Consider the following 26,156-nt stretch of genomic DNA (forward strand, 5'->3'; position numbering starts at 1 on the left):
TGCCTTAAGAAAATGGAGGGGTGGGGGAAAAAGAGAAAAAAAAAAAAAAGAAAAAAATTTCAAACTAAAGATAAAGGAAATATTTTTCACTACTCTTGCCATTTCAGCTGCTGAAGTTACTGCTGGCAGGCTTCCCCTGTGGCCAAAATATTCAGAAATTTGTTGCTTATGTAGATAAGGATACACAGTGTTATTAACTTCACATCAATAAAAATTTAGAAAAATATCTATACTTCACGCTGTATTAATTTTTTCTGGAACACGTGGGACTGCTCTGTGCCACAGACAGATGCTGCTGTAGGTATAAAAGGCCACACTGAGCCTGGCATTTTGGTATTTTATCCCCACCTCACTTGGGTGAATTCAGCATTGATGAAAAGTATCAGGAAAAATGATTTCTCTACTTATTCCTTAAAACCAGTGCAGTAAGAGAAAGCAGCGATGCAAACTGTTCTCTACCCATGGGCTCGCGGTGCACCTGGGCTGACTGTTCAGAGTTAAAAGTGGAAACTACTGCTTGCCTTTGCAAGGCACGTTATCGCTGAACCTGGCACAAGCAGAAGGCCACAGACAGGCTCCAGGGTGCTTTCAAATGCCCCTTTGAATACCACTGTGCGACTCAAGTGGTATATTAGTTTGGTAGTTTATGAACAATTGGAAGGTGCAGCAAAACTCCGAAAATGTTCAGTCTGAATATTCTGTGGCACATCTTTCCTCTAGTAGATCTCCCCTTTCTGTGAGCAGTAATGCAGTGATGAGAGAAAAAAGATGTATAGGGGGAGAAAATCCTCCTGTTTCACAAACTGTTCCAAGATAAGAACTTACTCTTTCACCACGAGGCCAAAAAAAATTCCTTTTGAATGGTGGGAAGAGACCGTATTGGATACAAGAGTACCAATTCCGATGTTTTTCTGATCCTTGCACTTCTGCTGCACCTTTCTTTTCCTATTTAGCTTAAAACATTAAAGTGCACAGGTACAATCCCCGTGTCAATAACACATCAGAGCATTACCATTTGAGTCAATGGATCAAAAGATCCACAGCACCTGAACAAAGCCACAATATTTACAGTTAACAGCAGAGTAACGTGAATAGATTCCATGCTGACAAGCACAGTCTGAAAGCCCAGAGAGGTTCTTTGTCTTAATCATTGGTTCACATACAATCATACATAATAAAACACCTATTCCAGTCTCAACCTGATTTATTGCTTCCCTCTTTCCTCCCACCTCCATAATTACTCATCAAACACTCACTCTCTTCTATTACCACCTCAGACAACACCTCAAACACTTCAGCTCTTCCCAAACTTGCTACATTTATTATCTGACTTGGACATCATTATTTTCTATACAGTTCTCATACAGTTTCAGAATATCTGTTCATGCAGTTCCATTTCAGTGGTTCTGAAAGCAAAAAGGAAGCTATTTGTCAGGCAGAGCTAATAAGCAGGCCCAGAGCTTAGAAAAAGTATACACACATACGTATTTTTATATATTCACAGGTATATGCCTCAACATCCATGTCCATTTATTTCAACAGTGCATTACACCTAGGACATCAAGGGAGGGTGTGAAAAGACTCTAGAATTATTTCACATCGGTCTGGAACCACTCCTGATTTATCAGTTCCGTGCAGTCAGCGTGGCTCTAATTGCATTTATACCACGTGCTAGACCAGTTGCTTCCCACAAGACTGTGATCCACTTCTCAAGTACTAAGAAGACCATGATTTGGATGAGTATCACATCAACGTTCAGCAAGTTGCTCTGCAACCAAAGGTCATTTATGAGGAGTGCTCATGTTCCTCAACCCTAGGCATCTAACATGGCTGGTTTGGTTGGACCATCTCCCTCGGCTGCCTAGTACGATTAAGGGATATGAAATCAAACAAGCTACTTCAGATATCTCCTTCTCCAGATCACTGCTATCATTTTGCTGGATGTAATTGGGAGCTGCAAAGACTAGGAACCTAAAATAAGGACCTAAACTTAATGTATTTATCCATCTTCCTCAATACAGAACCTGAAGCAACCATAAGTCTTCTAGGTCTAACTGGAGATGACAAAACAGATACCACATTTATCTTTATCTGGATTTTTTTTTTTAATAATTAAAGCTTTTTTTTTTTTTTTCCCCTCAGACCATTGGTAACTACACAATTTGAATTCAGAAGAAGAGAAAAATCACTGATGTGAAATGAATGCCAGAAACTAGTCTGGAAGGTAAAAATAACATCCTTGAAAAGTCCTCCTTTAAGCTATAAAAATGGCAGTTGATTCCTCCCAGTAAAAGGTTAATAAATCTTAAACCTTTTTTTTCAACATTCTGGACAGGATTATCTAAAAGAAATTATAGGGTTTTATTTTACCTTACAAGATACTGATTTTGAAAGAAAACGTACATCGAACACTTTGAAGACAGGACCCTTTCAGAGTGTCTTAAGTAGGGTATTTAGTTTAAGGAAAAAAAAAACACTGGGGTTTGAGACTACCATTTCAAAAGTGATTTTATAGTAATTTTACTATATTTTAAGTGTTTTTTCTTAAGTGTTTTTTTTTGTATGCATTCAGCACTTAACATTGAGACCTGCTCTACAAAAGGAGACGCTATTTAAGCTCAGATTTCTACGTACTACTTACTGACTAGTCAATAATCCATTTTAGTAATGGAATACATAAATGACATTAAAGATTCTACAATCACCATCCACGTGAATCAACTACACTCAGTCTGTCGGCACATCTTTTCTCTCCCTAAACCAGTGACATATCTGACATCATATACCTTTCAATCCACTCTGACTCACACACTCATCAGGCTTCACTTCATCAAATACATCTTTAATTTAAACACCACAACCTAAGACAGGCTTTCAAGCATGGTATTTGCAGCTGCTTTCCTAGAAATCTTTACAGATATTGGAATTAAGCTTGCAATTTTCCAGTCAGCTGGTATTTCTAAACTATTAGCTCACCTAAAGATAACTGTCAGCTCAATAACTTTGATATTGATACACTGATCACTTAATTTTCATAATGCTGTGGATGTAAACTATCACTATTTTGTACTTTTTTTCCTTTATTTCAATTTTTAGACATGAGCACTGCTCTTTCTACATCTGCAGATTCCCAGGTTTGTTATTATTAATGCCTTAAAATAATCCTTCTTGGGCTTATTGATTGCAGTCCCTTACCAAATCTAGAATTGCAGGTAGGAAAATAATTACACACCAGTAGCCAGTGTTTCCCAGATGAACAAGCTGTGCCTCCATTTTAACCTTACCATTGACATTTGAAACCAAGAATTTTTTAGTCTGATTTTATCTAACGCTCAGCTGTCCCCCACCCCACACTCCGTTCACCCAGGCAAAGAACAGTCCTACAGAGGAGGCTGGGAGGCCTGATGAGCTACTTCTGCCTCAGTCTTCCTTTTTCCCCTTCCTAGGTTTGCAGTGCAATGTAATTATTCATTGGAGGCAAAATCAGACTGGAATATCTTTTCTGAGAAGCCTTCTTAGAGGTTGGTGTGTAAATTGGGATGACCTAGAGTCATTTAAATTGGTGGAGAGAACAGAAGAATCCTCCTGTTCATCATGAGATAGATGTGCCCACCAAAAGGCAGATTTCTGATCTGTATCGACACTGTGAGTTGAGGAAGGCATACACATGTATCTCACCTTGCCATGACCACTGTGCCCAGTAGCTAAGCTGAGAAACCAGAGGCACCTGCAGTAGCTTAGAGGAAGTTTCTTTCACAGAATTAAGCTTTTAATGACAATGCCCAGAAAGTCCCCTTTTTGATGGTCTGATTGGGAATATTCAATGTCGCTTTTGTATGCTAGGACTTGGTGATTAGTGAAGCTAAATGGAAGAGATCTCTCACTGTGAATTTTCCCACTGAATCTCCATGTTCCTCCAGCTGCAGAAGCCATTGGAATGATAGAAAAAACAGGCAAAGTGTTGGGTGGATAGGTAGGAAATCCTTACTCCTTATGGGATTTAGTTTATGATTGTCTCATGGCAGGTGAACAGAGGGAGGAGAGAACCCAACAATTCTCAGCAAAGCTAGCAACCTTGCAACGTAGGATTGACAAGTTCATGCAAGACAGATTAAGTGGAAGCCAAAGGCCTGTAAGGAGAGGTGGTGGGGGCTCACTGCTCATGGATCTATCATGCACAGAAATGGGCCAATTATTTATTTATTTTTTCCAGATTTAGGAAAAAGAGATTTTTATTCTGCCAGCACAGTTCCTGCCGCCACCACTACTGGTGCCAGCATGCTGCCTTTACTGGTGTTGGAGGCAAGAACAGGGGTAGCAGGGAGGCTGGGAAGCACCTGCACCGTCAGCCAAGATAGGCCTGACGACCACAGTGGTAGAGTAGGAAAGTACATGTAGGTCTTGAGTGTGTAGCTAAGGGAAGGAGGTCCTGAACCTGGGGCCATGGTGAGTATTTCCTCAAGGATCAACTGAAAAAATCAAATGTTACCACATAATTGTGTTTAAGCCAATGATGATACAAGCGAAGATTATAAACCTACTTTTTTCCCCACCTATAAAATAAAAAGAAAGAGAATTGAGAAGACAGATGAGAAAAAATTTCCTACCTAGGACTGAAAGGAACTAAGGAAGAGGATACAATTTAGTCCATATACCAAGTCTGTTTTGAATGAAAAAGCAGAGCTGAAGCTATTGCAGGCCTTCTACAAAACCAAAATGTCTCCTGTACCAAGTGCCTGTGGCACACAGTTATTTGAAACTAAAAAAAGGCTCAGAAAGACTGAAAACCAAGTTCTTATCTTTCTTTGCACATCATGACTAAGCCTCTCAGTTATTTCCTCTGCAGCACCAGGCAGTTCTTCATTGTATTACCCTTTTATGGGGTTCTACTCGTTCTTGTTTTTCCATTCATGCAAAAAAGGTTCAGAGGCACGAGAGGAGACTGATACCATTTCAGAGGCTTCCTGCTGTCCTTTAAAACAATAAAATTCTCTCAGAGTCTAAAGCAAACTTTTTCTCTCCAAGAAGTGCAGAATTGGCATATTACCTCATTTTGATTCTCTATTTTGGTGTCCTGATGAACAGAATTAACAATTAATTTTTCCAATTTTTCTTTTAAGTGTTTTTCACTCCTTTATTCCTTTACATCCCTTTTTTTAGTTTTTAAAGTATTACTATGAATCTCTGCCAGTACTTTATGTTTCTGTTTTTCAGATTAGTATCCCTGCTCCAAACTGACTCAGCCACGTTAATTTTGAAGTCTCCAAAGAGATTTTGTAATTGTCTGTGCTCCCTTTGAGTGAACTCTACTATCTGAATATGTTGCCCAATTTTCTTCTCTAGTTCTTCTTCAGAATAAACACTGACACTACTCTGTTTCTTAATATATTCCTCTTTTTATCTAATTTGGACTGCCTACACTTTAATCTAGCTGTATGTATTGCTTAATTCCCTGCAGTACTTGAAATTTGGACTGTTATTAAATTGTGGTCAGTACTACTCTGTTAAACAGTCACTTCATTTCACCATAATACTTATGCAAAATGAAATATAAAGCACTATCCCATCTAGCTACAAAATGAGCCAGTCCTTCCATTTCTGAATTGCTTTAGTGCAGCAGTCAACATTAAATGAAAATCCTACTTAATATTGTTCTCCCTAGCCTAATACCTAAGCCACCTCCTCCAGAATTTCAAGGAACACTTCATTATTCTTATTCAGCAGTCAGTACATTTTTCCTGTAAATCTACTTTTCTTCTAGCTCTTCAGTGGCCTACTGCACTGACTCAACACTTCAACTATTTAAATAATTTTTGTCCATCCACCATAACTGATGGTTGTTTGCCATAATGCACCATGCCTTTATTTTCAGATATTATGAAAACATTCATTGATATTCATTATTACTTACTATTAATACTACATGCTCAAACTTTAAGTCACTTTAATCCATTATCTAACCAGGTTGATTATCTTTGTAATAGGTAAATCTCCCTTAGTGATAACAAGTATATTTTCATGACCTTATTAACCATTGCTGGATTTACTAAATGGATTTATGGGAGCATCTTCCCCCCCCCCAATCAGGACTACACAAATAAACTTGCTCGCGGTATGCTGGAGCAGCTGTACAATTCCTCCCATTTAAAGCAGTGTTGCAGCTGGCCCTGACATTAACTATATTTTTATAGAGACTCTCCAGTGGTACATTTACCCCTACTGCTGCTTCCAGCAAGCCAGACTATCTTCACAGCTCCATTTCATCCTTTCACCTTTACTGCAGGCCTTTATATTTCCAGCCATCGCTATTTTATCTCTCAATGCCTCTATGAGAGAGGGAGAGCAGCACCTCACACAGCTGTCAGTTATCTGTGGGTGGAGGAGCCATGAAGTGCCTTAATCCACCACAGGTGACCACAGGTGCAGAGGTATCTTTACTAGCTCCATGAGGACTCATCTCCAGGCTAGAAGTACAGAGACCATGGGTGGGCAAACATGTCAACAGGCTCATCACCGGCCAGCGTAGGTCCAGTGTGGGTCTTTAGCTCTGGTACAGAGCTCTTTCCCCTTTCAGCTGACAAGGGGGCAACACTGAGGGGACACATAACCTGATGGTCGGGGTTATTCCTGAAGATTGCCCTCATTCAGCCAGAGCTTCATGAGCTGCCCTTCCTTAATGCTGTATCAACCACATCATGCATTAAAGACACCAATGTTGAGCTTTTTATTCCTTGAATGAAACCCTTCTAACACCACTGCTTCCAGGGCTGCTCAGACTGCAGGGAGAGGAACTGAGCAGAAAGGCCAGAAGTCACCAGTGGGGAATGGTGGGACTGCCCTTGGCCCAGTCCCTGGACCATGTAGCCTGGCTGAAGACGTGTACAATGCTAAGAAGCCAGCAGGAGCTGGAGGCAACCTTGTGCCAGGCATTCAACAGGGTCCTGGATCAAGTCAGGCAACTTCTGGGAGTTGGGCATGGGTTTTTTATAGTGCAGAAGGCTGGAGATATAGGACTGAAGAGTCCACATAGTCACAGCAGAGGCACCCCATGATCCTATGTCACTTCTTCCCAATCAAATTTATAGTTCATGAGTTGTCTATGTCATTCATTCTTCTCTATAAAATAAACAAAATACCAAAGGCCACTGGTCCTAAGTTCCTTGCAATGCACATCAGTCTGGCTGCTTCCTGCCCTCAAGAGCATCACTGAATTGTTCTAGGTGTGAGTCCAAGTCCATCGCAATTGGTGCGGGTCCTCCGGTGACTCAGAGGGATTTGGAGCAGCAACAGCTGGGTCACTTGTTTACATTCTGAAGTTTATTTACATGAAATGCTTACTTTTTAAAAATGTTAATAAATTAGTTCAGTGAACCTATTTCATTGTAATTCAATGTATAGGACTACAGGGTATTAAAAATTGCTTTGGCCTACAAAACAAACCTTTTGATAATAAACATCAGAGCACCAGATACTGCAAGATGGCCCAACCCAGATAATGAGTTTGGTCCCTAATAGCATAATATTTCCTTAAAAAAAATGCTCTTGGGATTTTTCAGTTTAATAAATACTGAATTGCTCTGCTTCACTTTTTGATTTTTTTGAGACTTAATTCAAATGTTGAAGTTTTGCTAGAAAATGCAAGAGCTATAAACTGTCCTACAGAAACATTGTGCAAACTAGACCCACACACAGGGTTGAAATTTTCATGTGATTGCCTAATTCCAGGAGAGGGAGCTTAAGAAAAATATCATAAGACACCCTAAAACTGTGAAAATCATCAACAATGCAACAAGTACCTTAGTTTGTATCATAGGAAAGCACCAGAAATATTCTCAGCATGGACTGTGAAGACACCACAGAGATCAAAAAAAAGCTACCTAGATCTTTTGAAATGACATCGACGTTATGAAGAGCCAGTAGTCACATAATTCTGCATTTGCTGATTCACATGTAGATTTTGGTCAATATAATAATAATAAAAAATGACAACCAACAACCAGACAACAGGGTGAAGAAGCGCTTACCTGGATCACTAAGAAATTCCTCTGAGGTATTCCACATCCTACCATCCAAGTACAACGTGCCATTGGTGGAGTTAAACTTGGTGTAGTCCCTGACACACTTGTGTCGCAGGTTGCCCATGAAGAGCTGGAGGCCTATGAGGGCAAAGACACTCAAGCAGAAAACGGTCAGGATCATCACATCAGCAAGTTTCTTAACAGACTGGATAAGTGCCCCTACAATGGTCTTCAGTCCTAGGGAGATAAAAGCCAAGAGTTTATAGACTGAGAGGCTGAAACATGTCTGCAGATAGCTGCTTTTCATGATGAAAAGCTCCATGAAGGGAAAATCGGAAGGGTTTCTACTACATTTTTGTAACTGGATGGCAGAAACAAGAGACAGGGGATCACCAAGAATGTGTAGTTTGGCCTATTTTTGTCTGGACAAAAGCCTTGGCATTACTCTCACACAAACACTGATTTAAAAATGGAGGGAAAGAACTGGATGGAGGAACAGTGAGATACAAAAATATTAATGGATAAAGAAAATACAGAATGTCTTTTATATTTTCATAGAGCTGCAGTAAAGGCTGTAAAGTCTAAATCCCACTGAATTTTGAGAATGTGAATTAGGTTTAAATCACTCAGGTGTTTCTGATAACTTTATCCCTCACATAAACCGATGAAGAGGTATGGAAATGTTCTTTATTCCCTGATTATTTTACACATTTTAGTGCCAAATCCAGCTCACTGTCCTCTTATGAATAATTCCTATGCCTTCAATTAATTTGCTTAAGACAACAAGAATTTGGGATTAGAAGGCAAATACTATGGGCAATCAAATAAATCCAGTGGAGATTATTTGAGTAAACAACCTGAGGCTCCAATAATACCTGGGTGAAGTTAATAATTTCATAATACACTGCCAATGTAGATAAATCATCATATTACAAACACCAAAGGCTTGGATCACAAAAATTAGTTTCTCCTGTGTTATTTCACCCTGTAACACTAGCTTTAGTTTATTATTCTATAAATATACTGATATAAATAATTATACTGTTTTCTCAAAATATATTGTTTGCTTTTGAACTGTTCCTGGAGATCAGCGCTATTCAAGCTGATTGAATATTTCATGAATACGACAAGAACCACTCTTTTAAAAAAGACCCTTCTTCTAAATTTGTGTGCTGTAGTTGGATGTTAATATCAGCTGCACAATGGTAACAATTTTGCTGTTTCTTTCCTATTTATAGTTAATTAATACTCGATAAGTAGTAATCAGTGTTTCTGATAATCAGTGTCCCCAGTATGGCAGCAGTAAGAGAAATTGAGTTAAATGTTAAAAAGAAAATGCAAAGAGGAAACAGGAGGAATTCTCCTGGGCAATACTCAGAAGCATGTTGATTTGCTCACTGAATATGATCATACACATTAAATCTCAGTTCCCTAGAATTCCACCCCAAGAGTTTGGCAGCCACAAAGGTTGAGCTAGTGCTGTATAATTTAAAATAATATGAAAATGTACTTGAGGACTCATAGGAAGGCAAAATGGGTTTTGGTCTTGCTTAAAATTCTGTGGTTAAAGGAAGGTGAATTCATAGTTTCTCAAAGGAGGATGAGCTGCTACAATGACCATCAGGCCCAGCAGTCCCTGTGTCCAGCAGCCTAAAATATTCCACTCCTGCACAGGTTATTTGCCTCCAGGTAACCTGTGAATGACAGTAACATCTATAAAACAGCCATTTAACCAAAAGGGACTGACCCATCAGGTGTGGGTAGACCTCTTTCTCCACTAAATTCATTCTTTGCCTCTTTAAAGCTAGTTTGTGGCATGGTAAAGAGGGATAGGTCAGACAGCTCCCTGCTCTACCCAAAATTAAAGCAAAAAGTATTGCAGTAAGAACATTAGGTAAAAGCTGGATTTTCATGCTATCTGCACTCCTCACCAGAAAGAGATTTTACAAATGAGGTCAGTTCTATTCAGGTACCTAGAAAAAGGCCACCTTTGACCTTTTGAATCCATCTGTAGATTTGGCTACCTATTTTGATGCCTAAATAAAAAGCATACCTCTTCTGATAATCTAGTCTTGGGTGAACTTCATACCTGAGGTGAAACTAGTTTTAGTTGTAGCTGAATTCTGAAGCACTTCCTGGGGTCTCGCTCTTATCCAGTATTAAGAATAGAAAAATTTTAAGATAGGCAGGTCTTAAGCAAGTAGTGAGGCGGGGAAGAAGAAATATGACTTGTAGATGCACTAGAATATTTGTTTATTTTATCTAATATTCTGAAATATTTTATTGAAATTCTGTGAAATGTCTTTGATGTTTCTCATCATTGGCTGTCCTTTGAATGAACAGATGTTCCTTCACTGAAGCTGGTGAAACTTGGGAAGTCCAAATGCAAACTGAGTCTTAAAAAAGGGAAAAAAGCCAAACCACAAATTCTTTTAATTTGGTACCCTCTGTAGAATCCCTGCAGCACATTTGTTTGTTTGTAATACAAATACAAGCTTGGAGGCTGCATTTGTATCATCTAAGTACAGTAATTAATCTTACTCACATGGGCAAGAACAATGGGAGTCCTAACGTGAATAGCGATAATATTAGGAAACAAGACCTACAAAATTCTAATCACTAATAAAGACTATCTGTTTTGGAAATCAGGCCCCAGTATTGTTAATTTCAAGGTCATTTCATGAAACATGTTTTTCTCAGTTTACTTACTGGGGTTTTAAATAGAATAGTAATCCTATACTATCAGTTTTACAAGTTCATTCCGTGCAGGTATCAAATAATTTCTTTATGAGAGGGCTTTCTGCTTTACTTTCTTTTTCTTTTTCTTTTTCTTTTATTTTTTTTTTTGTTTTGTTTTGTTTTAATAGTGTACAGGCTTCTGATCAGTTTAAGAAGAAAATGCTTTAGTAATACAATTTCTGTAATTAAAGATCATTTAAAAATAACTTGTACTTTGCCTCCTGGACCTTTGTTTAAACTTTCCAGGAAAACCATTTGGGGAGTGGTATGCTTACAATCTATCTGTTTTTTTCTCACCCTTTAAAAACAAAATTTGCCCAGAAAATTAAGTAGCATCCATCAAGTTGCTTGGCATAACCCACTGCTAAGCAAAGTGTTTAAATCACCATTCATTTAAACTTTCTGTGCCTCATAAATGGAAGGGCTGAGGGGAAATAAGGACACCCAGAACCTCTTGTAGGTGCTCTGCATTTCTTTGAATCAATCCATGTTTTGCAAAAACAATGCTAGATACGTTCGAATTTAGAGCACTGTTAAATCTTCTCGATAAATAATCCTCCTTTGAAATAGTGCCAATGAGAGCACTGCAATATAGCTTAATAGAAGATACTATTTATGGGGCATTAAAGACATTTACTTAATTCTTGCAAGTCAAACATCAAACCAGGCAGCATGCAGCAAAAACTGAGGATCTGATCCAAAGCTGAGTAACAGCTACACCCATAAATGACAATGGGTCCATAGATTACTCCCTGTGGAGTAATCGATACAGGCTTTTCCTGAACCACTGATTTCTTTCCACACTTCTGGGCCAAATCCTGCTTGCGTGACATGAACAAAACCACGAGATCCAGAATCAGTTGAATGAGGGCTGTATAGGCAGCCTGACATCTGCAGAAAGCAAGAGGGATTTGGCTCAAACATTCCTGTTAATGCAGGTAGAAGTTAACACATTCAGAGGTTAATCAAATAATCAGTTTTCAAATGCAAATCAGAAACCATAGGAAATGCAAGCAACACCAAACAATGAGAAATGGCAAGATCCCACAACACCATCCATTCCTCCTACGAGATGTGAGAAAGTATTAGCATAATTCAGTATGACATCCATACCAGATGTTGGCAATCACCTACAGAACATCAGATGCTTTCATGCACAGTCTGGAAACGAGCAGGGAGAAAAAGCAAAGACAAAAAAGAGTGTGACTTGCACCATGATTGTCCTCGCCTTAGCCTGCTCCTCCTGGGGATACGTGTGTGCCTTGTAAATGTCTGCGTGAGTCATGGGCATGTAGGGAGCGAAGAGTTTGCTCCTGATGAATGTATTCTGCCGTTAGCCACTGACACGTGGGGCCACAAAGAGTTTAACAGCATGTTGGCAAACTTGAATGGTTGTCAGCATTTCTCTAGACCATCTTTGCATGGAAATGTGACTATCAGGCCAGTCTCCAAGGAAAACGCAAATATGTCATGCATTTCTCACGTCTGGGATAGTTACTTCACGAGTTAAGTGATTTACCCACCAGCAGAACAACATTTATCTCTCTGCAGAAGGACTTCAATGAGATTGAAGCAGCGAACAGGGGTCAGTCTCCTCCACACAGCCTTAATTTTTGTGCTCCAAGCTCTGTTCTGGCTATCAGTAAAGTACTGGATAACATTCACAGCCTATTTATAGCCTTTAGACTCACACTAACTTAAATGGGAGCTGGATCAGGCCCCAAAGTGCCTTGGCCCAATTTTCTATGAGGTCACCTTTTGCCGGTATCCTGTCATTTTATGTGAGATGTCCGTGATGTACACGCCTGTTCCAGAAAGAGTAGTGGAGCCGGATACAGAGACTTTACAAAATTCTGGTGACAATGATGCTGATGGCCTGCATTTTGCAGGCTTTTGATGAGGAGACATAGAAAGGTTTACCTCAGGGATTTACATTACCTCTGTTAGTAGTTATCAAAAAACATTGGTGATTTCCATGCAGATAAACTATGATTTGAGACCCTCTGTTGTCATGGGAAAGGTTTCTATTGAGTACATTGGGCCTTGGATAAACACTAGTAATGGGAGACAAATGAGTAACTTCAGTGGGTTGTTCTGCTGCTGACCGTGGTTCTTATCTAGATTGAAAACAAATGAATCCAGTTGCCATGGCAATGTGCAAGCCACTAATTAATAAATAAAATCACTGAGAGTTAAAGGTTTTACACTCCCATAGAGAAAATGTTATCCATTTCTAAGCACCTGAACATAAGGGATATATGAAGAAATTCAAAACTTTTTCCTTTTAATAAGTCAGCATAAACAGATACCTAGCTACTCTACAAAGCTTGTTTTCTCTCGATATCATGGGCAACTGGAAAACAGAAAGAAATGGGTGTGTTTAGTCCAGGAAAGGGAAAATTGAGGGGATCCATGAAGGTCCTCCAGCATTTTAAGGGCTGCCACAGAGGGTAAGGCACTGACCTGATGTCCTACGCAGTGGCTGTAGGGTGAAAACCAACGAGCTGATAACGCACCAAGAATAAGTGAGGCTGGATGGGGTCTGGATTCAGAGACAGGGCCTGCAGGTGAACCATGGCCCTGGGGAGCAGGACATCCTGGCATGATAGCAACAAAACTGAGCCCCAGCTCTCCAGTGAGTGGGAAGCACACGGCTTGCTGGTAGATGCTAATATTTCGGTTGCTGAATCTGGATGTGAACCTGTCCTCCCCGGGCAGATCTAACGGTGAAAGTGATGGGGTGCAGGAACAGACTTCTCAGGAGGATCATGAGACCTTCACCTTTGAAGGATTGTTGGAACAGGTCAGGCAATAAATATCAGGCCAGGTCTGAGCTATCCTAAAAGCAGCCTTAGGCCAGGGGAATGGACTCTGAGAGTTTGGGAGATCTTTTTGAGTCTTGTGAGCCTGTGTCCCCTAAATGTCCCTGTGTCTGCTTGCACACTTAGAGCAAGGCATTAAATGTAGGTGAGATTTTTAAAAGCAATACTTGTTAGCTTTACTGACTCCCTCAGGGGTCAATAGTGAAACTCATTGATTTCAAGTGAAGCAGAATGCCTTTGAAAACCCATCTCTAAGTGCTTTGCTGGATAGAAGCCTTACACCACGGAGGACTTGGCCTGTTACTTTCGGTAAACAATTTCACTGAGCTTGTTGAGTCCAAGTATGTTTGTGCAAACATAACTACCTGATGAAAAAGTGTGATCAATTTTATTGAGGAAAAGCTTAGATATTTGCAAAGGAGAATGCATCTCAGCGTTCTTCACCTAAGATGTAGAAGAGGAAGCAAAAATAACAACCTTCTCCTCATCTTTCTATCAGTAAAAGAAAATCTCATGTAAGATATTGATGTTCACCATCTTTTCATTTTTAAACCTATTGTGGAAAAATATTTCATCTCAGCATAAGCCTATGTTATCATTAAAAACTCATACTGATCTCCAAATAAACACAGCATATGCCCAAAATTCCTTTTAAAATATATGTGTCTAACTAAAAAATGAACCAACTCCTCTGAAATTACCTGCCAACATTAAATAAAAACCAAAACTTAGCTGTGTTTTACAGGCAGCTAGCTGTTCCTCGGCAATTGGTAGCTCTCCACATCTTTAATTTAAACATACCCAGGGCACAGGTAATCTTGACAATAAAATCTAAGGCCAGATATTCTATTAGCATATCTTCATGCATTTATGTCAGCAAATGATTTAGTTACTTGTACCTAAAAATGCAGTTATCAAAAAAATAATCAAATAGTCAGTCAGAAATAAAAAAAGAGAATGTGAGTTATTATGTATTACTCTAATAAATAATACTCCTCATTGGTTTGGGTTTTTTTTCTATTAACCAACAAATGGAATGACTCTGGTTTTAATATCACTGGAGGGCTTTGGTATATTTTTAATAAAGTTTTTCTGAATCTCATTACTCCTTTTCTCCCACTAAAAAAAAACAGCCAAAATTTATCATTTGATGTAAACCAAGCTTCTGCTCCATCTCTGATAAAGAACAGCAGAAAATTGTTATGTATAAAACTCAGCAAAATTGACGGGCTCTGCTCTGAAGAGGCTCAAGCTTGAGACAAGATGGAAAGGGAAAGGTGTCCCCTGGAGATGGCTGTCCCTCCACATTAGTCTTCAAACCGATAGCAAAGGAAGCTAGGAAACTCCAGATTTCTTTCTGAGTAGCCATCACTATCCCACACAATCTGTAAATCTGTGCTCAACTTTCTGTTTCCCAAGAAAAAAAATCCTTTCTCAGTGTAAATCCGGTTAGAGAAAATGTAACAAAACCTCTCTGCTAATGGATTTAAACTTAACCGTTTTAAACTTGAAGAAAAAAAAATAATACAGGAACTGATTTAAAGGAATACCAGACCTAAACATCTTAAAGTATTCTTTAAAAGCTGTATTTTGGCATACACTTTCAATGAAAAGTACCTTGTTTTTTCAATAATTTTACTGATTTTCATTACTGTAACATTGGAATGAGCCCTAGGCCCATACATTTGTTTTCTTAACACCTAAATTCCAGATTTCCCGTTTCTAGCTTATACTCCATGTAAGTGCTGTGCCTAACAGTTTACGCCACAGAATTTGTTTAGATCTATATTATAGAGTAGATGTGCATAACATGATGGATGGAAAAGCCTTTCTAACCTTAAAGAGCTGTCCGTGAGAATCTGAGCAGTTCTCTCCATGTTTTGAATATTTTTGACATGTAATTGCCAACATCTGTTCAGGATTATCACCGATAGGATTTACCATGCATGGTTTTTGCTATCTTGTCTACCTTGTCATGCAGGTTGGAGATGTTAAACACTGAGGCTGAATGAGACCTGTCCATAGATAATGCTTGGCAAGGAAGTATTGTCATACGGTTGGTCCTCAGTGGACTCATCTCTGCATAAATTACTTAATAGTACACATTATTTATTATTTTAACAAAGAGTAATAGACTAGCTAAAAAGCTATGAAAAAAAGAGCTTCTTTCACTACCAGATCTGTAGTAAAACACTGATTTTCTTTTGGGTTTTTTTTGGGGTGGGGGTGGGGGGGAACCATATCCTTTAAAATGTGAGAACATGTGTGTTGGTGAAATGCTGTATCTACCAAAATCAATAATGAAACATTTTCTGATCTCTTCAGGGTCCAAAATTTAAACAGTGTTTCTCTCACATGCAAATGGATAAACACCACAACAAATTAGCCTATCTATGCCGGCAGACCTGAAACCTCAGCTCATAGCACAGATTTAAATTCCTCTATTGATGTGCTCTTAAATATGAATATGCATTTTGAGGTCATTAACCTTCCATTTTTAAAAATCAATATCTGAAGACTTTAAAAGTCTTTCATTGCCATTTTCGTATGGTTCATGAATGAGTACTTTGTGTACGTGATTCACGAGCCACTGCATACTGCCATTCTTACAGCAGCGTTCACTTTAGTGAGGTCTGTAATTTTGGAAGCACTCTAACTCCTTCTGCCCACAAAAACTGTATTGGAAAACATATGAAAAATGTATTCTATTGACAGGTCACATTCCCTACATTCCTCCATTTCCTGATCAGTATCTATGGTTAAGTCGGTTGTAATTACTGTGTTTACTACTGGAAATGGCATGTAGGCTTTAACTGCAGCCGGAGTGTTTAACCTGATTTTCACCTGAAATGACTGAGATTGTTTTCAGCGCCCGCAGTACTCTGAACGTTCGTAAGGCTGAGACATTGCCCAGGTCCACAAATTCAGTTATGTATCTGTAACAAGGGAAAGTCACACACAGACAATGACAAAACACCAGCAAAAAAAAAACAACAGTCAAAGGGACAAAGAGAGACAGAGAAAGAATCACTTGTAGCTGAGAGCCAAAACGTAAGGATCAGGGCTTCTTACCTGGGATTACTGAAATAGTTTTTAAAGCTCTCAATACCCTGAAAGTCCGAAGAGGTGAAACACTGCCTACATTCACAAATTCTCCTACATACCTGTAGAATTAAGTCACAGTTATTTGGAATTATACAATAGAGTATGAGACTTGTCTGAATGAAGAATGCATTCATACATAACGGGAGTGAACGCAGCTGAATGAGAGGTGCATCCACTTTTCAGGCTGTTCTTTGATGCCATTTGTCCCAGGTTTGTCATAGCACACATTACTGCAAATGTTTCTTGAACTGTTAAATTTATCTAATAGGCATCAATTCTTTAAAATGACTGGGTGAACTTTGTTATCATGCTGTTCAGCAAAAAGTACTTTAAAGATCTTACCATCATGTAGTTTAATAAAAATTCTTTATGTTACAGGAAGCATTAAGAGTTATTTTGCTGCTCTTTAAAAAAATCAGAGCTTCAAATACCCAAATGTTTTTCACAAAATAGCTTCTTCAAACTACATATAGGACAACATGGGAAAATATCAGCGCAAATGTTTCTGGTGGGTTATTTGTTTTCAGATGCTGTACTCTGTGCTAAAGCAGATGTTGGTTTCAAGAGATGTTTAAAATTTTATTTTGTTTTGTACATCAAATCCATGCCCTTTGGCTTCAGGAAGATGGATTTTCAATGAATGTAATTGCAATCCTACTAAAAACTATTTATGATTAAAATACCAATCCCAGTCTTCAATGCTGTGCCTATTTTGGGCATCACAGAGACCCATGCCCCATCTGAGCAAAATGCTCCCAGGAGGGTCAGTTATGGAGTAAGTTTGTTTTCATCAGTGTTGTACAAAATTATTTCCTCCAAGTCAGTATACAGTAAAAGCACAGTGACCACTGTATCTTCAGAACAAAAGAACTCTTAGACCCTTTAAGTTCACTATTAAACTTCTATTAAATTTCATTTACATATTCTACTTCTTTGAGGCATTTGTTTTTACATGTTAAGGAAAAAACTCACCTGGTTATTTTACAAAGCCTGCTTAAGTGGGCTTTGTGCAAAGGCCTCTGGGGAGGACAGAGCATCCTCTCCATATCTACTAATCCAGATTAAAACATGGAAGAGCAATATCACTTCTCCTCTTCATAATCTCAAAGGGGAATCTGGGCAAAGATTTACCTGTTTGGTAATTCCTACCCAGGTTTATCCAGTGCTTCTCTCCCAAACTCTTCTACAGCATGCAAGGGTGGAACAAAATCATTTGGGGAGAAGCGATAGCAGGGGAATATGGTTTTGCTGACCAGAGATTTATAAAAACACATTATTAATATGTGAACAAGCATATGAAGCAAATATTACTGCTGTTGTTCACAATAGTTAATTAAGATTTATTTCATCTATTTCTTGGATGAAATTGCAGCAGGTTTCTCTGTATCAGGGAGCAAGAAGCAACTGGAACTCCCATCCCGAATTTTCCTGTTAGCCAGGGAATTCCTTATTGTCTTTAAGCTTTTGGCAGGACACACTTCAAACAAGAGTTACAGCTGCCACTCCCTCACCTGTTCTGGGAAGTACTTGCTTGTCTGGGAAAGAATGATCTAAGCAGGAGCAGTTTCATAATTTCCCCTGAACCCATCCATGGCTCCCCAGAGGGTCACAAGCCATGGCTGTGTCTGTTAGCACAGGGTGGGAGAAAAGCCCTGGAGACCTGCGGCACCTCTTACTCTCTAGGGTGCATTTAACACTACTCTCCATGACTCAATATGTGCTTTTTCTGGCCAAAAGAAGAGGTAAGAAGTTATTTTGCAAGAAGTTGTTTTGCAATAACTGTAAAGCAAGTGATGGTCATTTCACTATAACACCCACCACTGAAAGAATCAGATTTTCTATTAGCTCAAAACCCTTGGCCCATCCAGATCTCATGGCCCCTCATCAGGCCTTCCCATTTTGAACCCTCATGCCATCTTTGTTTCCAGGTACAGAAATATACCTCTAGCATCACACTAGCTACAAGCAAAGACACCATCAGTGTTACCCGCCTTACTTTAAATTACTCACAAATTGGTTTTATATGAAGGATAAATCATATCAGAATGCAGTCCATTTTCCAACACTCCCAACTATCTACTGCTTGCATACTTGGGAAGGAAGTTTCGTTGTACATATGAATGTAATGCTGCAGTCACTTTTAATTCTCACTGTGGCCTATGGGTTCAAGGAAACATTTTTCTATTTCTTTTCTGTTCCAGAATGCCAATTATATTTTTTATTCTAAAAATGTTAATATAATATGCCTTAAAGTAAGAAACAATAGGAATGGAGGGCAGTTCTGAAGAGCGCAGCCATTGCTATAATTTGATGTCCAGAAGCTTGATTTTTCACAGTTGTAGGCCCCCCTGTTTTAGGGATCTTCTAGCTAAGAGATGAAATATCATTTGGAAAGAAAATTGAAATGTAGCTAGGAAAGAAAGCACAGACAAGCAAGACTCTCGTTCAATAAGGCTTAAGGAAGTTTTAATGAATCCTTGGGCTGGACCACTAAGTGGCCGTTCAAGTCTAGAAGAATCGGAAAAGCAAAAAGACGTGCAAGCCTCTGGGAACCAAACCTTAGTTCCTACCTGCAGGGAGTGAATCACCTCTGGGCAACTGTCCACCTCAAGGTCTGTGCAAACCTTCCCGTCTTTCCAGCTCCCTAGGCCCCAGACACCCAGAGATAATGTGGACAGAATGTAAAGGGCTTTTTCCCTTAAATTTAATCCAGACCTTGTCCCACCCTGACCGTTCAGACTTGAATTTCAGTGACAGCAAGTGAGATGATCCCAGAGGGGTTCTGCAGAGCCGGGCGTGATGCCCCAACCTCTGCTCAAGCCGAGAGATGAGGGGAAGCAGATGCATTGCCGAGGCTGCAAGCTGCGGCTCATCTTGTCCTTTCCTCTGCCCCTTTCTGCCTCACTGTCAAACGCCTCCTTCCCCATAGAATAGAGGGAAACCATGCACAAAAGGTGCCCATGTTGTGCTGAATCCAGACATCTGCAAACAAGCTCACGTGTCTGATGGGCAGGAAAGCAGGCTGGTAACACCTTGTGTTGTTCTGTCCTACCTCTAAATGTTGCAGGAGAATTGCACTTAGCACTGCTTGGGGAAAAGTTCAGCTGAGAAAAATACCTCATGTGTGCTGACCTCCAAAAGCTCCTCCCCATCTGCGTTGTCTTTCTTTTTAAAAAGCTTATCACGATGGCCAGATGTCAGTTCAGCCAAATCCATAGGAATGTAGTAACAGATACCGGGGTCTGGCCTAGGGCTGGCTTTGATCCAAAGCTTACTAAAATAAATGGGAGTCTTCCTGATGAAGCCCACATAAGTTTTACACATCTTCATGCTGTTCCTTTGCTAAATGCTGCTAACAATATTAGTCCTGATCCCTGCAGCCTGCTAGAGTTTTACTACCAAATCCAGTGGCCCTCACTGGTGTTTGAACTCAGTTTGGTCGAATATTTTTTACCAATTTTGGTTCCATTTGAATGTCATGGGCCCAGGAGTTCAGCTGAAATGTCAGTGAATTATGAGGCTGTGAATTATGAGGTTTAAAAAGGCAGCAAGAACTAAACTAAAAGCAGAACGTGATATAGGATTCATTAAGCAGAAAATCCAGGGAGATCAGATAAAATTCTTCTATGATTAGGAAATGGGGCCTTTCAGGGCATCTCTACTAGCTTCCACTTCAAGATGACATGCTCTCTTCATGTCCTGCTCTCTCTTCTTTGACTATGAAGAAAATCTGGATTTCTAGCTCAGCTGGAGATACCAGCAGTGTCAGACATCTGCCTTTGGCCAGAGCTTGGGCTGACACCGTGTCTGCTGCGAGCGTTGGCTCTACCCCCGTGTATTTTTAGCTGTCTAGATGCCACAAATCCATCAGCTCCTTCAAAGCACCAGAACCCTACATGTCCTGAGTGAACTCTAATAGCCTAGGTGGAAGCACACAGCTGAAGGGCAATATCATGTTGGGGCCAACTTTCTGTTCCCAAGATATACAACAAGTTTCAGAGGCCTTTAAATTAATTCCCTATAGTAGTAAAATAGTAACTACTTTCAGGATGAGTAGGGTTTGTGAAGTGAAGAACACAAAAACAGCTTTTGTGGTGTTATGGATAAATTATAAATAGAGATTTAAATACATGGGTATTCAGTCACACTTCTAACACTTTCTATGCAGGGGTCTGAAACTTCCCAAAACTACATTAGATAGGCAAGTATTATTATATATATTTTACAAACAGTTCGCTCTGTGGAGCAGAGAGAGCGTAAATATTTTCTCCAAATTAGTCTAGTGAATTGAGAGAACAGAATCAAGAATTCCTCTGACTTCCTCATCTGAAACCACTCAGAAAAACAAACTCCATCCTGATATAATTTTTTCATTTTTTCAGTATAATTTGAGTGAAAAAAGAGAACAGCCAGACAATTTTTTTTAAAGTTCTATTCTTGAAATATATAAAGGAGTGCTACTTACGCCATAACAATAACACTGAAATCCAGCCAGTTCCATGGATCTCGAAGGAAAGTGAATTCTGTCATGCAAAATCCTCTTGCCAATATTTTTATCAATGACTCAAAAGTGTAAATGCCAGTGAAAGTGTACCTGGGGAATAAAGCGGCCAAGATAAGCAAAAGCATTAGCAAGCGGTAGATGGCAGGAACGGCAGAGGCACGCTCAACCCAATCCTGCTCACATGAGACACTCCTGCCCATCTTGTCGGGGCTGCTCATGAGTCATGGCTGCAGCACTGGGCTGTGAATGAGCAGCTTCATGTGTGGACCAAGGAATATGTAAGAAATGGGAAAGCGCTCATGACGGCCACAGGATGGAAGATAATTTTCACCACAGGGTGTACCGTGATGAATCCTCACTCATTAAGTCAGGCATGAACACTATGCTACTAAGCTGTGCTATTGACTTTTGACGCTCTGCCTGCAATCGCCACTGAAAGAGGAAGGGATTATGCCACCCTCCTTGTTGTTTGTCTGATTTGGAGGAGGGTGGTTGTTCCGTTCATACCTCTCATCTCTTCCTGTCCAGGCCGTTTTGAAGGATGGCAGGTTAAAAAATGTCACCACTAGGTTTTATTAGATAAAAAGCGTATTCTTCCTGCAACTTCTCTTGTATGTCACTATCCATGGTAAATCACACCAGCCCTCAGAATTAAACAACAGAATACCCTCACTGAAAAAGAGGAAAACAACTCCCACCCAAATACTATATGTAGTAATTTTCACCTGCTTGACACTACAAGAGACATGAGGGTGTTTTTTTTCCCTTAGTAAGGTAAGTTGTTTATTACCCACAGCCTCTTGCCTGTGATGATCTTGGATAGAACATACATCTTACCTTTTGTAATAAAGATGATGCTTGTAATAAAATTTAGCAAATTCTCCATGGAGGACAGTAATGTATCTAACTTATAACATTCAGATCTGTATTCATGCAGGGCTCTACCTACCTTCAGAGACATACTTCAGGGCATACAACAACTCCTTTTTAATGTTTCTACCTGAGATATCTAGCTCAATGGGACTAGGTATTCTAAGCCATATCTTAATAAAATTAATAAATGTTTAGTATCCACTACTGGCATTCCCTACCCCTTTACTCCAACTGCAGATGATACAAATGCCTATTAAAAAAATCAATCAAACACCTAAAATCCCATAAAAAAAACTCGTAAGTCATGATGCTCAGGGCTTTCACTGGAAACATCAGCTTGAGTTTTCTGTTCAGTCCCTAAACATCAGTAGCTATAATGTGTGCCATCACACACACAACATTTATAAGAGTTGGGATTCTTGTTTGATTAAAAAAAAAAAGGTGTAAGCAATTAAAGGTGGTATTATAAGGACGAACGTCATTGTGCATAAAAAGGAAATGTTTTCTCTTAGTTGTATTCCGCTGATCTGCAACTGGGTACACCTATAGGTAGTGGCAAATCTCACACCCTCCTGCCATCATGTCACACAGTAGAGCTAGATACACGTTATAAAACCTCAGTATGCTTCATCGTAAAATGGAGATTAGCAGGACTGTTTTTGTGCAACAATAGGTGTAAAATATTTCTCATATCTCCTCTTTGACCATACACCTGACCATTACCTTATATCCAGTTTTTCATGGCTCCTATTTAGTGTTGCTCTGGTATTTCAAATATAGGTCATCCACGTGACAGTCTCTTTAAGCATGTGTATTCAGTAATACATGCAGGAAACACAAGCAAAGAACTAAAAAAAAATACTTAACGGTACATAAGCTCATTAAAATGATAAAGCACTTGTATTTATTCAGCATGTCAGATGGTTTAATTGATTGTATAATCATCATCTAATTCTAAATGGATCGGGCAAAGTCCTCCCGCAACTGAACAACTCCTTTAACAACAGACGTCAGGATTTAAAAAAAAAAAATTTAGTTGGAAGAAGTTGAATTGATTTCTTTTTTAAAAATAATAAGGAAAATTTTTGAAAGGAAGATCTAGGACAAATATTTGCACAGGGTCACTCTTGTATCCCCTGTGAGTGTCTGGGACAGTAGAACAAAATGGATTAAATGTATCTTTTCCAAATCCGATATTAATTGATTTGAATTAAAGTTCATTGGGTTATTTTGCTTTTCAAAAGTACTTGCCTTTGATTTCATTCTATGCATTTGAGGAGGAAAAGCTGAGAGGTATGAGGGGACGCAGAAGAGAAAACATGGAATGGAAAGGATTTACTCCATGCTCCATGGGTCCAGTTGCATTTCTGCTCTACATTTCTTGCATGCCCTGCTTGATGCACTGATAACATCATCCACAATTTCCTGCCTATGGAAGACACAACAAGCACTTTGATGTTTTCCTCCAACATGTTCCAGTTCCTAGCTGTAGACCCACTGACCAAATTTAGACTCTCATGGATGAGATGTCCATGTTTCAGCTGAACACATCATGGCTATGGTACTGCATAACAGTTTTCAATAAGAAAAGGACAGTATCAGTGGAAAAGGAAAGCCGCAGACACACTTGAAGGTAGTACACTGTACAGAAATACATGAAACATCCTGGGATTAGGATGTTATTGTGATCGGATGAAATATTTGGTTCAGTGCTATCTATAATTAGTAATTTATGGCCTAGAAGATGTGCTCTGCATGATTATATGAGACCTAAAATAAGGGCATTTTACTGTCTTTCTTACAGCCCCTGAGTAGACCAACCACCAGGCTGCGGAACAGCAGATGGCTGTGTTTATCATATGTCAGTCAAAAATAAAAACTGTGTTCCGATTGGTTCAATGAGCCAAAATAATTGTTTAATGCACTGTAGGTTGATTAGTTTGTGCATCTGGTATCTTTTTCTGACAGGAGTATTTTAAAGCAACTTAAAGAAATGAAAAAGGCTTTCTGAAGCCCATTAGGCTCTTCTAAAATTATGTAAAAGAAGAACAAAAACCAAAACAAACAACCAATAAAACCTTCATGTGATATCTTTGCTATTTATGCTGAAGGTTTGACAAGCTAAAAAGACAGGATTCCCCATAAAAGTGTTCCAGACAATTTTATGCTTGCTCATAAAGTCTGCCTACCAACGATTACAAGGGAACGCTTCTCATGACACGCTCAGTCCAAAAGAAACTTTTGCTTCCAATAAGTTTTAGTTTAAGGACAGAACTAAGCATGTCCAGGAAGTATTTTCTGAAATAATTCAGCTTAAACTCTATCAGTCTGTTTTAATGTGTCCAACCATCAAATCTCTTGTATTGGGAACTGTGGAAGGCTGGCCAGTTTCAAATGGAGTTGACTTACTGAGGGAGTTCTCAGAGGCAACAAACGCCTGGCAAAATATTTTGTCAGGACAAATAGTATGGTCAGTTTTACTGGAATGAAATGAGATAATAGCAAACAAGATGAAAAGGATGGAAAAAAAATGGAAGTGGAAAAGGAAGGTCAAGATAAGGACAGGGCAGCTGTAAAATAGCAAGGATACTTACTCAACATATTTATTCCATGACGGAGTCTCTGATTGTGCCATGAACACACAATTAGTTAAAATAGTGCACATAATAAACATACTGAACAATGTAAATAAGCAAATTAAGGAAAACAACACATGTTATAAGAATTCATAATTTTTGTCATTTCACACAAGATATGACAGCTCTCACAATTTGCAAGATGCTTAAAAAGCACTATAGACATTTGTTTGCAAGTATATAAGGAAACAAATAATTATATAACCATAGAAAAAATAAGGGAATCTTCTCTGCTTTTTTTTCCTTTGCCTACATCTTTTACACATACATTATACAGCAAATAAACGTACTGACTCAGCAGTCTTTTCAAAACACAATACCCCAGATTTACAGCCGTGTCGGTCAGATGACAGTGTGCATAGGTGCACAACTTTGTATGAAAAGGGGGATTAGTCTCATTTAAGTATCTACAGAAAAAACCTGTGCCTGCAAATTCCCATTTTACTTTGCATCTTGAAACATTTCTCAGGCAGTAGGGCAAGTAATAAATCTGGTCTTTCTAATCTCTCTAATGGGCTTGAGGCCTCACTTTCGGTATAAAGTTTCACCTAAAGCTAATGTGAGTTTCAGAGCACTAATTTTAAGGCTTGGTCTGCAAACCCGGTTGGCAAATACAGTCTTGGTCTGCAAAGCTGACTGCCTCAGCTCAGGCACCAGTTTCCCTAATTGGAGGCTAAAATGAACCTCCCAAGTGAATAGTCTATGCACTTAGCTGCTAAGCTGAGGCCATAAATATGAAAAGGAGCACCCTAAATCGAATTCCTGAAATTGAAAACGTAGTTCACTGAACTGTTCTCCTAAAAGCACATGCCACTTTCTGTAAAAATGTTACAGAAAATGATGGGATTCTCCTGCATAAATAATAGCTCCCATGCTACTGGAGAAAGTTTAACTAATGAGTTTAAGTGGAGAGAAGGTAAGGCAAAGGAAAGCAGCCTACAACTCAGTAGGCTGGGAAGGAAGTTCTTCTCAAGGAAGAACAGTAGCATCCAAATGTAAACTTCTTTTGCTTTATTTAGGAAAAAAAAGGGTGTGGTTTTTTTTCAGTTTCACCCCTTTACTGATCCCATTGGTGTTTTTTTTGTTTAAGAATAGTGATCAAAGAACATAATTTCAAAGGCATGTCCTGAAATGTTTGCATGAAAATTGTCCTTTCACAGAACCAAAATCTCTGCGGAACACAGAGTGGAACGCTTTCCAATGGGCCGCATAAGCAACTACGAGGTTAAATTGGCAGTAACCATCCCGCATATTCCCCAGCGCCACCACAGAAAGCAGTAATTGAACTCAAAGGGACTGCTCATCTCACAAACATTTTCCACTTCTGGGGCCGACACCTCCTGCTGAAGGACTGGGAAGGATATCTGATATCCAGTCCCATTTTCTCAAGTCAGCCTGAGATACATTTCTAAAAGTTGTGTCTATCTGGTTAACACAATTAGGTTGTAAGCGGCAGCTA

General features: G+C 39.2%; 1 protein-coding gene across 1 annotated transcript in view; it reads right to left on the reverse strand.

Moving 5' to 3' along the window:
• Nucleotides 1-26,156, reverse strand: part of LOC104051585 (sodium channel protein type 5 subunit alpha-like) — a 176,790-nt gene that overhangs the window by 145,215 nt on the left and 5,419 nt on the right. The window contains exons 3-6 of the mRNA XM_064445100.1: nt 24,656-24,745; nt 21,150-21,278; nt 16,424-16,515; nt 8,025-8,255 (exon numbers count right to left, since the gene is read on the reverse strand). Of these exons, the coding sequence (XP_064301170.1) occupies nt 8,025-8,255; nt 16,424-16,515; nt 21,150-21,278; nt 24,656-24,745 (542 nt within the window). The remainder of the gene's footprint in view (nt 1-8,024; nt 8,256-16,423; nt 16,516-21,149; nt 21,279-24,655; nt 24,746-26,156) is intronic.

Source organism: Phalacrocorax carbo, chromosome 2, assembly GCF_963921805.1.
Source record: "Phalacrocorax carbo chromosome 2, bPhaCar2.1, whole genome shotgun sequence".
Taxonomy (NCBI): domain Eukaryota; kingdom Metazoa; phylum Chordata; class Aves; order Suliformes; family Phalacrocoracidae; genus Phalacrocorax; species Phalacrocorax carbo.